At 47.2% G+C, this 12001-nt stretch overlaps 1 protein-coding gene across 6 annotated transcripts; it reads left to right on the top strand.

Annotated features, from left to right (window-relative positions):
- The first annotated feature begins 269 nt into the window (after window positions 1-269).
- LOC144614756 (uncharacterized) lies at window positions 270-2354 on the top strand. 6 transcript variants are annotated; one of them, XM_078439912.2, is made up of 4 exons: window positions 270-1122; window positions 1357-1496; window positions 1855-1972; window positions 2237-2354. In XM_078439912.2, exons 1-4 carry the CDS (start codon window positions 1046-1048, stop codon window positions 2253-2255), a joined length of 354 nt encoding a protein of 117 aa, XP_078296038.1. In that variant the 5' UTR covers window positions 270-1045; the 3' UTR covers window positions 2256-2354. The 6 variants fall into 6 exon arrangements, 1 of the variants encoding a protein (XP_078296038.1); XR_013552860.1 differs by lacking the exon at window positions 270-1122 and adding an exon at window positions 1134-1213 and having other exon boundaries at window positions 1866-1972; XR_013552862.1 differs by lacking the exons at window positions 270-1122; window positions 1855-1972 and adding an exon at window positions 1134-1213.
- Window positions 2355-12001: the final 9647 nt, after the last annotated feature.

Raw genomic sequence — 12001 nt, 5'->3', positions numbered from 1 at the left:
TGTGCTGACAGGGCAGAGCCTACTTGGAATTCTCTCTCTCTGCCTCTCTCTGCTCCTTCTCCGCTCGCATGTGTGCCCTAAGTAGATAAACATGAAAAAAAAAGAAAAGAAAAAGGCAAACTGACGCACCTATGCTAAATAAACATCTCCAAGGAAACTAGAGGGTATTGGTAACATGAAGTAGGAGTAAGTAAAGAAGTGAAATGTTGAGTACGAACAGTATTCAGTGGTTCCGATGAGCCGGGGGTTAATGGGTTAATGGGCTGGGAGATACGTGTGTCAAGGACTGCGTGCAGGAGACCTCAGCAAGAATAATGTGTGCCAGGAAAGGGGTACAAACGTGGAGGCATGGGCAAGATCACAGGAATCTCCGAAGTGGTGGAAACTACAGATGCAGAGAAGGAACTACTTGGGGCGAGGGCTACTTAATTTCATATATTCGGAGGCGGGGGGGGGGGGGGGGGGCGGGGGAAGAAACCAAAGTGACCTCAAAAGAGCATCTGGTGCTCCAAACAGGAAAGATATGGAAATATCCACACTTCGTTAAAGTGAAATGTAAGAATACTGAAGATAAAATTTTCTAAGTTTCTATAAAGAGGCTGTCCCTCAAATGGTAATGATTTGTCATCCTCCAGTATAAGGCATTGTGAGGAAGCAGGAACCAGATTTACTCTCCTGATTCAACTGAAAACTGGGACAAAATAAAGTCATGCCATGGGGACAGTGGGCACAGGAGGTGGTCCCCGTGGGTGCCCAGCGTGCTGCCTGGACAGACCTTCCAGGCCACAGTGGGGGAAGGGCTCCCCAAGCTGACAAACTGGAAGGCCAAGGACCTAGAAGGCACAGGGCTTTGTGAGCGGAACACAGGAGGGCCCCCACACTCCAGGGTCCTTGCTCTACAAGTAGAGGCGTGGCTCTGGCCTGGGGCGTGGCCTGCTGTGATCAGAGGGTGGCCAACGGGTGGAAGTTTGCCTTGATTCTAGGGGTGTGGGCGTGGTTGTGTCCTGGGGGCGTGGTCACTGCGAATCGTTGGGTGTGTGTAACAATGAGTGGGGCGTGGTCAAAACTGGGGAGTGGTTCTGGGCGTGGTCGGCAGGGGGCGTGGCTCCGGCTGGAGAAGGGGTAGGTAGTTCCAGGGGCAGCTCCCAGAGGCCACTGACCGGGCTGCGGGCGGACACGAGGGTGGCGGGAAGTCCGGCAGGTCCGCGGGCAGGTCAGGCGTGATTGAGGCTTAGGCTTGAGGGCCAGGACTCGGGGTTGAGGGGGGGTCGGGGAGAGGGGGGGTGGGCGGAGTGGGAGGCGGTGCCTGGACAAAGGGCAGGGGCTCGGACCACCCAGCCCTCACTGCCTCGCCAGTCCTACCTGCCAAGCCACGTGGCTCCCGCTGGTCCTGCTGCTGCTGCTGCTCCCTGTCGTCCCCGTCCCCAGAGCCACTGCCGCTCCCATCCCGGATGCCAATGCCAAAAGCCAGGACAGCCTGGAGAGCATGCTCCAAGGTTGTAACCGCCTCTTGTTGGAGTTTGTGGGGAGAGTGGAGGAGGAAAGGGAAGAGGGTGGGGGCAGACATCAAGAGAAGTCGGAGGGACACAAAGAAAGGGAAAGACAGATAAAATGAGGGTGCCTGAAGGACAGACGGAGTTAAACGACAGATGAAGGGCAGGAATAAGGAGGAAGTGGGACAGCATAGAGACAGGGGCCGAGATAAAAACAGGGGACAAAAAGGGGGTGGGCTTGGGCTGGTTCTGCCCTAAGGGTCCAAGGGTGGACAGGGAAGGGAGGGAGGAACAAGGGACCCAGCCTGGAGGGCCCTTGCTGTGGGACAGGGACAGCTGCCCTTCTACCCCGTGTTCTAAGTGCCTCCCCAGGAACTGCCACCGCACAGAGAAGCAGGGTCCCTGGCCGGGGAGCAACACCCTTTCCAGCCAGCACCAGAAAGCCCCTTCCTGGAGCCCAACCTGTTCTCCTTCACCAGGTGCTCAAGCTGGAGGAGACAGAGGGCCGAGGGTGTTCCCAAATCGAGTTCCTCACTCTGACTGTCCTCCTGGGTTATGAGGTGGCTGCCGTGGTGCTGCAGCCCCAAAACCCAGGCGGCTGGCCTGCGGCTCTGTGAGAAGCCTCCACGGCTCAGGGCCATCCGCAGCCAGCTTCTTAAAGGAGGCCTGCCTGGAAAGGAGACCTGGGGCCTCCCTCACTTCAAACAGCCCACCCCCAAGACCCACTTTTTGTCCCTTCCCAGGCTCATCAGCAGCTGTTGAGGCCGGGGGTGGACACCAGAGCACTTCAGGGGACAGACATGTACCCTTACCAGACCCATCCCCAGCTCCATTTAGAAATAAAGTTCTGTCTTACAGCCAGCTGTGCTGTTTTCCGTTCAGGGCTGGTCCCCAATCCCTGGCCAGATAAAAATTATTTCTTGTACCTAATTTATGAGCTCCTGCAGCAGCAACGTGTTGCATGATGAGTACCACAGAGCGTGCTTGCATTTAGTTCTCAAAAACATTTTGTCGTCAAGAATAGACGTACATGATTGAGTCCACTGGGTGCTGTCCAGAGGGACCCCCTCCCTGAGGCTCCAGCCCCAAGCTCCCATTTCAATATTGCCCAAAGTGGCAGTCACATTGGACAGTTTAAAAAACACCAGAGTCCTATTTCATAAAGTTGAAATTGAAGATAACACACACAGAGAAGGGTCAGTGAAAAGAAATGAGTCATTCCTAGTGGGGAACTCCTACTTCTGTTCAGAGGTGAAGAAGCACTATTTGTTGATTTAAGTTTTGAGTTTAAATTTTTTTATAATGTCTATTCATTTTTGAGAGGCAGAGATGAAGTGCAAGCAGGGGAGGGGCAGAAAGAGAGAGAGAGAGAGAGAGAGAGGCAGAATCTGAAGCAGGCTCCAGGCTCTGGGCGGTCAGCACAGAGCCCGATGTGGGGCTTGAACCCACGAACCATGAGATCGTGACATGAGCTGAAGTCAGATGATTAACTGAGTGGGCCACCCAGGTGCCCCTAAGTTTTGAGTTTAAAGTGATGACACATTCCTCTTTGGTTCTGTGTTATGGTGCCCGTGGGTGTGTCTGGGCCCTATGGCAGCATGAGCATGGCCAGCTATGCTTCAGCCTATGGAGAGTCCCAGCCATTGTCTGGATAGGTCCTTGCTTGATCCAAGCCAGAGGAGCTGGCCCACAATGACATCTGCTTTTAGCATATCGCAGAGCCAGGTGGATGTGGGGGCATGGAGTAAAGGGGCAGGGGTCTGAGCTGGAGGCCAGAGAGGTCAGGACTGTGCTGACAGAGCAAGCTTGGCATAAGGTTGGATGGGTGGGCCAGGTGGTAATTATAAACTGGGCTCTCAAGCAGTGCTGGGGTCCTGCTGGTAGAGGAGCAACAGCACCAGGCATCCAAGTGAGCATACCTGATGGAGATACCGGCCAGCAAGAGATGGCACCCTAGTGGTGCAGAGGGAGCCTGCAGGATGGTTGCCGTGGCCTTGTTTTCAGGCCACAGCATAACTCAGGTTGCTCTTCAGGCTGTCTCTGGGACCCCAGATGGAACCATCCAATGAAATGGCAGCCGCTTCTGCCCACAAATGCCTATCCAGTATCAGCAGGACCTGGTACTGGGTCCCCATATATCCTTGGGGCACATGCCTCAAATCTCCAAACAGATGGGGGTGGGGGTCCAGCTGCTGATTGAATCGCTGTGCTAGGGTTTTGCTCATGCTGTTCCATTGCCTGGAAGTCCATCTTTGTTCTCCCCACCTCAGCCATTAGGATGGAAAGAGTGAGACATCATTACAGAGCCCATAGATATGAACACTCTGTGCCAGTGAGTTTGAAAATCTGGATAAAATGGACAACTTTTTAGAAAACACAACTTACTGAAACTGACACAAGAAATAGAATCTATGGTTTAAAATCTTCCCATCAAAAAATCTATAGGCTCAGCCCACCTCATTAGCAAATCCTTCTAAACACTTTAGAAAAATATTAATGACAATCTTACATAAACTCCTCCAGAGAATAGAAAATGTGTTAGGAAACCAGAATAGCCTGGTTGCAAAACCTGAAAAGTAAAAAAAAAAAAATTATGTTTATTTGTTTGTGAGAGAGAGAGCATGAGCAGGGGAGGGGCAGAGAGAGAAGGGCACAGAGGATCTGAAACAGGCTCTGTGCAGACAGCAGCAAGCCTGATGCAGGGCTCTAAGTCACCAACCGGGAGATCATGACTTGAGCCAAAGTCAGATGCTTAACCGACTGAGCCACCCAGGTGCTCCTGAAAAGTAAATTTTGAGAAAGGAAAAATTTCAGTTCAATATCTCTCAAAAACACAGGTAAAAAGATCCTAAGGTATTAGCAGAATGAATCACCCTCCTAAGACAGAAGTGTGGGAATGGTGACTTAATTAGGTAGAAAAGCTCTGCCATAAGTTGCTGGCCAAGAGTTGTCCGTGTCTGTGTCTGTGTCTGTGTCTGTGTCTGTGCCTGTGTGTGCACACATGTGTTCTCAAGAGAGAGGAGAAGCAGGTTTGGGGTTTGGTCAGAAGTGGAGAAATGGTTTTCTCTGAGGGGAGGAGGTACCCAGGCCCTCCCATGGTATCAGGGTCTCTGGGCTGGCTGCTGCCCATGGCCTGGGTTCATCACTCCTTAGAGTCCTGGGCTCTGAGCACTTCCATTCTGTTTGTTTGTTTGTTTGTTTGTTTGTTTAATTTACATCCAAGTTAGCATATAATGCAACAATTATTTCAGGAGTAGATTCCTTAATGCCCCTTACCCGTTTAGCCCATCCCCCCTCTCACCTCTCCAGCAACCCTCTGTTTGTTCTCCTGTTCAAGAGTCCATTATGTTTTCTCTCTCTCCCTGTTTTCATGTTATTTTTGCCTCCCTTCCCTATGTTCATCTGTTTGTATGTTAAAGTTCTCCTATGAGTGAAGTCATATGATGTCTTTCTCTGACTAATTTCACTTAAAATAATACCCACTAGTTCCATCCACGTAGTTGCAGATGGCAAATTTCATTCTTTTTGGAGTAATACTCCATTGTGTGTGTGTGTGTGTGTGTATGTGTGTGTGTGTGTGTGTGTGTGTGTGTGTGTGTGTATACCACATCTTCTTTATCCATTCATCCATCGATGGACATTTAGGCTCTTTCCATGCTTTGGCTATTGTCCATAGTGCTTCTGTAAACACTGGGGTGCATGTGCCCCTTCAAAACAGCATACCTGTATCCCTTGGATAAATACCTGGTAGTGTAATTGCTGGGTTGTAGGGTAGTTCTATTTTTAATTTTTTGAGGACCCTCCATACTGTTTTCCAGAGTGGCTGTACCAGTTTGCATTCCCACCAACAGTGCAAAAGAGATCCTCTTTCTCTGCATCCTCACTAACATCTGTTGTTGCCTGAGTTGTTAATGTGAGCCATTCTGACAGGTGTGAGGTGGTATCTCATTGTGGTTTTGATTTGTATTTCCCTGATGATGAGTGATGTGGAGCATTTTTCCATGTGTCGGTTGGCCATCTGGATGTCTTCTTTGGAGAAGTGTCTATTCTTGTCTTTTGGCCATTTCTTCACTGGATTGTTTTTTGGGTGTTGAGTTTGATAAGTTCTTTATAGATTTTGGATACTAACCCTTTATCGGATGTGTCGTTTGCAAATATCTTCTCCCATTCCGTCGGTTGCCTTTTAGTTTTGCTGATTGTTTCCTTTGCTGTGCAGAAGCTTTTTATTTTGATGAGATCCTAATAGTTTATTTTTGCTTTTGTTTCCCTTGCTTCCGGAGACGTGTTGCGTAAGAAGTTGCTGCAGCCAAGGTCAAAGAGGTTTTTGCCTGCTTTCTCCTCGAGGATTCTGATGGCTTCCTGTCTTACATTTAGGTCTTTCATCCATTTTGAGTTTATTTTTGTGTCTGCTGTAAGAAAGTGGTCCAGGCTCATTCTTCTGCATGTCGCTGTCCAGTTTTCCCAGGACCACTTGCTGAAGAGACTTTCTTCCATTGGATATTCTTTCCTGCTTTGTCAAAGATTGGTTAGCCATACATTTGTGAGTCCATTTCTGGGTTCTCTATTCTGTTCCATTGATCTGAGTGTCTTTTTTGTGTGTGTGCCAGTACCATACTGTCTTAATGGTTACAGGTTTGTAATACAGCTTGAAGTCTGGGATTGTGAGGCCTCCTGTTTTGGTTTTCTTTTTCAAGATTGCTTTGGCCATTCAGGGTCTTTCTGGTTCCATACAAATTTCAGGATTGTTTGTTCTAGCTCTGTGAAGAATGCTGGTGTTATTTTGATAGGGATTGTATTGAATATCTAGATTGCTTTGGGTAGTATTGACATTTTAACAATATTTCTTCTTCATATCCAGGAGCATGGAATATTTTTCCTTTTTTGTGTGTCTTCAATTTCTTTCATTAGCTCTCTATAGTTTTCAGTGTTGAATGCTTCCATTCTGACCTGGGATGGGAGTGGGCTCCGGGCTCAGGTTCCCTGTGACCCAAAGATGGAAGCTTGGGGGCCAGAATGCAGGGGTGCTGGGAACAGCTAGCACATTCTGTGCGGCAGTAGGCTACTTGCTGCAACAACCAGTTCTTCTGTTGGCAACTCCCATTCACATCCAGACCCATGTCTGCAAATTCGACGGGTAGTGAAGGGCGAGGGGTCCCTGAAGCCACACAGGGAGAGCTCTCAAAGGGCTCTTCCTCTTCAGGATCTGCCCCCAGGATCCTTGGGTCTAGGAAAAGCAGGAGCTGAGATGGGAGTCTTGGGGAAAGGAGGGGACCCCCTTCTCACTGACACCATGGGCCAGCCCCAAGACAGAGATGGAGACAGAGTTTCAGACACAGGACTGTCAGGGAGACCCCTGTGATACCCCCAGGTCAGTCTGCCCTGTAGAGAATTTCAGAGCCTCTAGGGGGAACATAGACTGAGCTAGGGACTGAGGGGGAGTGGCTGGTGCCTCCCACTGTACCCAAGTAGGGCTCTGGGAAGCATGGGGAGGAATTGGGAGCCCAAGGAGGCCCCTCCAGCTGGAGAATATTCACAGCTCAGGAGTAAAGCAGACTGACCTTGTTCCCCCTCCCCGCCAGAGCATGGAGCTACTCTAGAGAATCAGGGTAAGGTCCAGCGTGGGGGCGGTGTGTGAAATCCCAGAACCAGAGATACCCGACAGGCACAGATACCCAGCTTCTGTCCTCACCCAGGAGAGTCTGCTGAGATGTGACTGTGCCCCCTCAAAATCTGGAGCCCCACTTCCCCAGCTGTAAATGCAAACAGAAGGGGCACCTCCCACGAGAGGGGGCGTTCCCATCCTCTTAGGCTGCCCCTTTTCGTCTGGGGTGTGGAGTTTGGGCCTGTGAAAAAGGAGGCATGGTCTAACCAACTTTTGTCATCGATAGTTTGGCCTCTGTTGATCACAGGACCAAACTACTGCTTTAAGGTGTTTACATCTCGCCTATGGTCTGGCTCTCGAAGGTGCACAAGAATCATGCTGCAAACTCTCTATCCACATGCCCCGACACCTGCATTTCCCTTCTTGCAGTCAGAAAGCTCTCCTGCCATCTCCCCACCACACTGGGAAGGGAGGCTTGGCCCCCGTTCTCGCTCCCTCTCTGCCTGTTCCTGCGCATGTTGAGGCTTTGTATGGCCAGCCCTGCATGGCACGACGTGCCTCTGTTTTGCCTCTGTTCACCCTCTTCCTCTCAGCAAATGGCCTTTTGCCCTCAGGTGGTGGAGGCTGGTGGCCCCTCTCCAACCTGCTGGGGTCTCTGGCCCAAGAAGTTCCAGCAGAAAAACAGGTTTTTCTGAAATTCCAATTGATAAGGACAAGTACCACGTCTCCCTTCCAGAAAAGCTACACTCCCACCAACTCTGTGTGAGAAAAAGCCTATTTCCTCTCATCTTTGTCAGCCCTGGATTCAGAAACTTTTTGGCCAATATTTTTGCAAAAGCAAAATTCCGCATGTGCATCCCCCCCCCCCCCCTTATTACTGAATCAGGAGTAAATCTGAGGAGACGAGCACTTCCATTATGGAAGAATAAGGACATCTGAATATCTTCTGTTCCATCAAAGCATTTACAAAAAAAAAAAAATTGTCACAAGAAACTTTCCCAGAACTTTGGAAAGTGACCAAAGGCTTGCAGCAATTTGGGGAGAGTTCCTTCCAGAAAAATGGCTGAATCCTCGAAAACCAACAGCCTCAGAAACACAGCAGTGAGAAACAGCAGCAGCCTAGCTATCAGCCATTGGAGGGACCGAGTGGGCTTGAAGCTCCCCAGAAGCCCCATCCCCAGGGAACTGTCAAAAATCCGCAGATGGCAGCTCCCCAGAAATGCCCCATCTACAAGAACGGTCTTTATTTTTGCTGATTAAGAGCTCACTGTGGGAGTAAAGCCCAATCCCCAGGACATTTGTCAAAAACAGTGGCATTTCAATCACATCATAGCTGTCTGGGGAGATGATATCAGCTGAGGCAAACAAGAGGCTGGTCGAGAACTTAAAAGGAACATTTTGAGAATGAGAAGCTGTGACTCACTGCCCCTTAACGAGGAGGCTGTGCACACGCCCAGGAAATACCATGGACAGCGTTTCTCTCTCCCATGTGCTTGGTCTGGAGACTGAGCAAACAGGAAGTAAGGGCTAGGGCAGAGTTCTTGATTGCCAGGGCAGTGAGGGGGCCCCAACACATGAGGGGCCACTTGGCAAAGGCTTACTGTTTTAAGGGACTGCCCAGCCATTACCAGAAAACTGGGATAACTGAGCAGAGGCTTCTCACAACAAAGAATACAGACTTAACAGAATTAGGAAAAGAAAATCACCAAATAAACAGAACAACTGAGCTAAACCTTCTGAGGAGGGGGAAGGGGATCTTACTGCCACATTATGTTATTTAAAATATCCAGTTTTAGGGGCGCCTGTGTGGCTCAGGCAGTTAAGTGTCTGTCTTCGGCTCCCATCATGATTTCACAGTTTGTGGGTTCGAGCCCCGTGTTGGGCTCTGTGCTGACAGCTCAGAGCCTGAAGCCTGTTTTGGATTCTGTGTCTTTCTCTCTCTGCACCACCATCTCAAAAATAAATAAACATTTACAAAATTAGAAAATATTTCCAGTTTCACATAAAAAGAGAGAGAGATGCCAAGAAACCGAAAAGCGTGGCCTATTCATCCCACACTGACAGAGCCTGACGTGGGGCTCAGTCCCCACAAGCCGTGAGATCATGATCTGAGTTGAAATCAAGAGTTGGACACTTAACTGACTCAGCCACCCAGTGTCCCTGAGGTTTATCAATCTTAACTGCTCTTAGCAAAAAATAAAATCTTGGTTTTATTCATTTTCTCTATCGTTTTAGTTTTCCCATTTTGGTGACTTCTGCTCTGATCTTTATTTTTTCCTTTCTTGTGCTTACTTTATTTTTAACCTATCATTCCTTTTCTAATTTCTTAAGGTGGAAGCTGAGTGTGATTTGGGGTCTTTTTCTAATGAAGAACTTAGCACTCTAATGTTCTGTTTAAACCAACAGTTGGCAAACTTCGGCCCACTTGACAAATCCAGCCCACCACACGGTTTTTACCGCCCCGACATAAGAATGGCTTTACGTTTTTAAATGGTTGAGAAAAACCAAAAGAAAAATATTTTGTGGCACGTGAAAATTATGCCAAGTTCAAATTTCAGCGTCCATAAATCGTTACTGGAACGTGACCACGACCACTCACCCCCATGTGGCTGCATTGGCAGAGTCAGGCAGGTTCAACGAAAATCAGCTGCAACAGAAACCATGTACATCCACATATCTATAAAAGAAGAAAAGTGAACTTCAAGTACTGTACTTTTAAGATCCAGTGGAGTAAAGACTGTTTTGTTACTGATTTAGATGGCCAAGCATTGTGTTTGCCACAGCAAACCATAGCTCTGCTAGAGAGTACAATAAACATTGACTTCACCAGGCTAGACAAAGTTCATAGAAGGGCAACAGCCAGAAACATGAGAAAGCTTAAAAGAGATGATCTCATTGCATCAGAATGTCTTCACAAAAATAAAAACAAAAATGAGGCTGCAACTAAACTAAGTTTCTAGTCAAGCAAGGAGAGCCACCCACCTAATGGCAGGTTCATTAAATCATGACGGAGACAGCTGAAAAAAAAAAAGTGTACAGAGAAGACAAACATAGTCTGAGACGTTTAGCCTTTTGGTGAGAAGAAGGGTCAAGGACATGGAGAGCAACATCAACAGTCAATTTCAAAACAAGGCAAGTGACTTTGAGTGGTTTTCCTCATCTCTCAGAGAGTTGACAGCTCTTACGAATACCGTTCAGGTTGTGCATTCATTTGAGAAGCCAATGCCAAGTTTGAAGTGATTGAAGAATTAGCCCCCATGGATATGAAGGAACAACTACGGGTGAGAATATTTTCAAAGTCCAAGTTCAGGAGAGCAAATGAAGCTCACAGTTGATACTCCTGATTCATAACACATGATAGGTTGAAATGGCTTTCAAAAAGCACCGGCTGGTAAATAAGGCAGTTAATAACCATAGACTCTACCGTAGATTTTCAAAAGCTTTGTACACTTGTCAAACGAAGTCTATTTCTGCTCTACAGATATTTTTGCCAATGTCGATAGCCATGCATTGTAGAAGATTCACTGCTTGATGAATTCTTTCAGCTTTTGTACATCCAGAAATTTTTAAGAGCCTACTTTCTTGAAAGATATTTTCACTGGGTACAGACTTTTTTTCTTTTTTTCCTTTTAGTCCTTTAAAGATGGGGACTTCAGGCTTGCTGATAAGTCAGTGATCACTCCTACATTTATTCTTCTGTAGAGAATGTATTTCTTTAATTTATACTTTTCTATATTTTCTGTCACCGATTTTAAGCTCTCTCATTGTTTGCTTCATGTTCCTCGGGCTCAGAATATGTGGAGATTCTTGGATGTGTGGATTTGGTTTTCATTAAATTTGGGAGTTTCCTTAAATATTTTTCTTCCCCCTCCTCTCCTTCAGATTCCAAGTACACGCTTGTTACGTGGCTTCACTCTGTCCCACATCTTGCTGATTCATTTCTATTTAGTCGTTCCCTCCCACCTCCTCTCTGTATTTAACTTTGGACAGTTTCCACTGCAGTGTCTTCAAGTTCACTGATCTCTCCTGCGTTGTCTCACACTGTTAACCCCACCCAGTGCAGTTTTCATTTGGACGTGCCTGTTTTCTCCTTCAGAAGTTTGGCTGTTGCCCTTTTTTATATACTCTGTGTCTCTCCATGGCATGACTGATCTTTCTTCTAGCTTCTGGAACATACGGAATACAGTTGTAATAACCCTCCCAGTGTCCTTGTCTGCTAAATCTGTCATCTGTATCAGTCATTGCGGGTCCTGTTTTCCTGCTTCTGTGTATTCCAGGTTGGTGTTTTTTTTTTAAATCACAGATCAGACGTTACAGAAAGATAGTTTGTCACTTATTCTCCATAGCTAATCTCAGGGTTTCCTGGTGAATCTTTGAACAACTGAAATCGTTTTTCCCAATACCACTCATCAGCCTGTGTAAGGACAGATTGTTCTGACCTCCTTGCTAGTTCATAGCTAATCAGTGTGCCCCCCGAAAATGTTCAAATAAGGTTCACTGTTCCCAGACTCTCTGCAGTGTTCGCTTTTTCCTTTTCCTCTTTTTAAAATTAAATCCTCATTCTCCCCCTCCTTTTTTTTTTTTTTTTACTTGTTTAGGACTCAGTGCATGGTTTGATCTTCACTGTATACAAGTAACAGCACGCTGATGGTTAATTCTATGTCTGCACGTTTTTCTTTGACACCAGACACAAAAGAATATGTGCTTTCGGGTTGAAAAAGAAGCAAAACTAATATAAGGTGCTAAAAAATATATTATTTTCCCTTAGGGAAGAAAGAGGACAGCAGTGGGGTAGGGGTAGGGAGGATTTCTGGAATTCTGGCAATATTCTTTCACTCTGTGAAAATTCAATTGTACCATTATTCTGTGTGGTTTTCTGTAAGTCTATCATATGTCTATTATAATG

The sequence above is a fragment of the Panthera onca genome, chromosome E3, assembly GCF_046562875.1.
Source record: "Panthera onca isolate mPanOnc1 chromosome E3, mPanOnc1 haplotype 2, whole genome shotgun sequence".
NCBI classification, from domain to species: domain Eukaryota; kingdom Metazoa; phylum Chordata; class Mammalia; order Carnivora; family Felidae; genus Panthera; species Panthera onca.
The sequence above is the reverse complement of the archived record's forward strand: the minus strand, read 5'-3'. Positions and strand labels throughout refer to the sequence as shown.

What these genes read in the sequence shown, in the direction of transcription:
- LOC144614756 (XM_078439912.2), top strand. Translation starts at nt 1,046, where the DNA reads ATGAGTGGGGCGTGGTCAAAACTGGGGAGTGGTTCTGGGCGTGGTCGG. An exon ending in TGGCTCCGGCTGGAGAAGGG is followed by an intron (nt 1,123 to 1,356) that starts GTAGGTAGTTCC and finishes CTGCCTCGCCAG; the next exon opens with TCCTACCTGCCAAGCCACGT. An exon ending in CCTGGAGAGCATGCTCCAAG is followed by an intron (nt 1,497 to 1,854) that starts GTTGTAACCGCC and finishes CCGTGTTCTAAG; the next exon opens with TGCCTCCCCAGGAACTGCCA.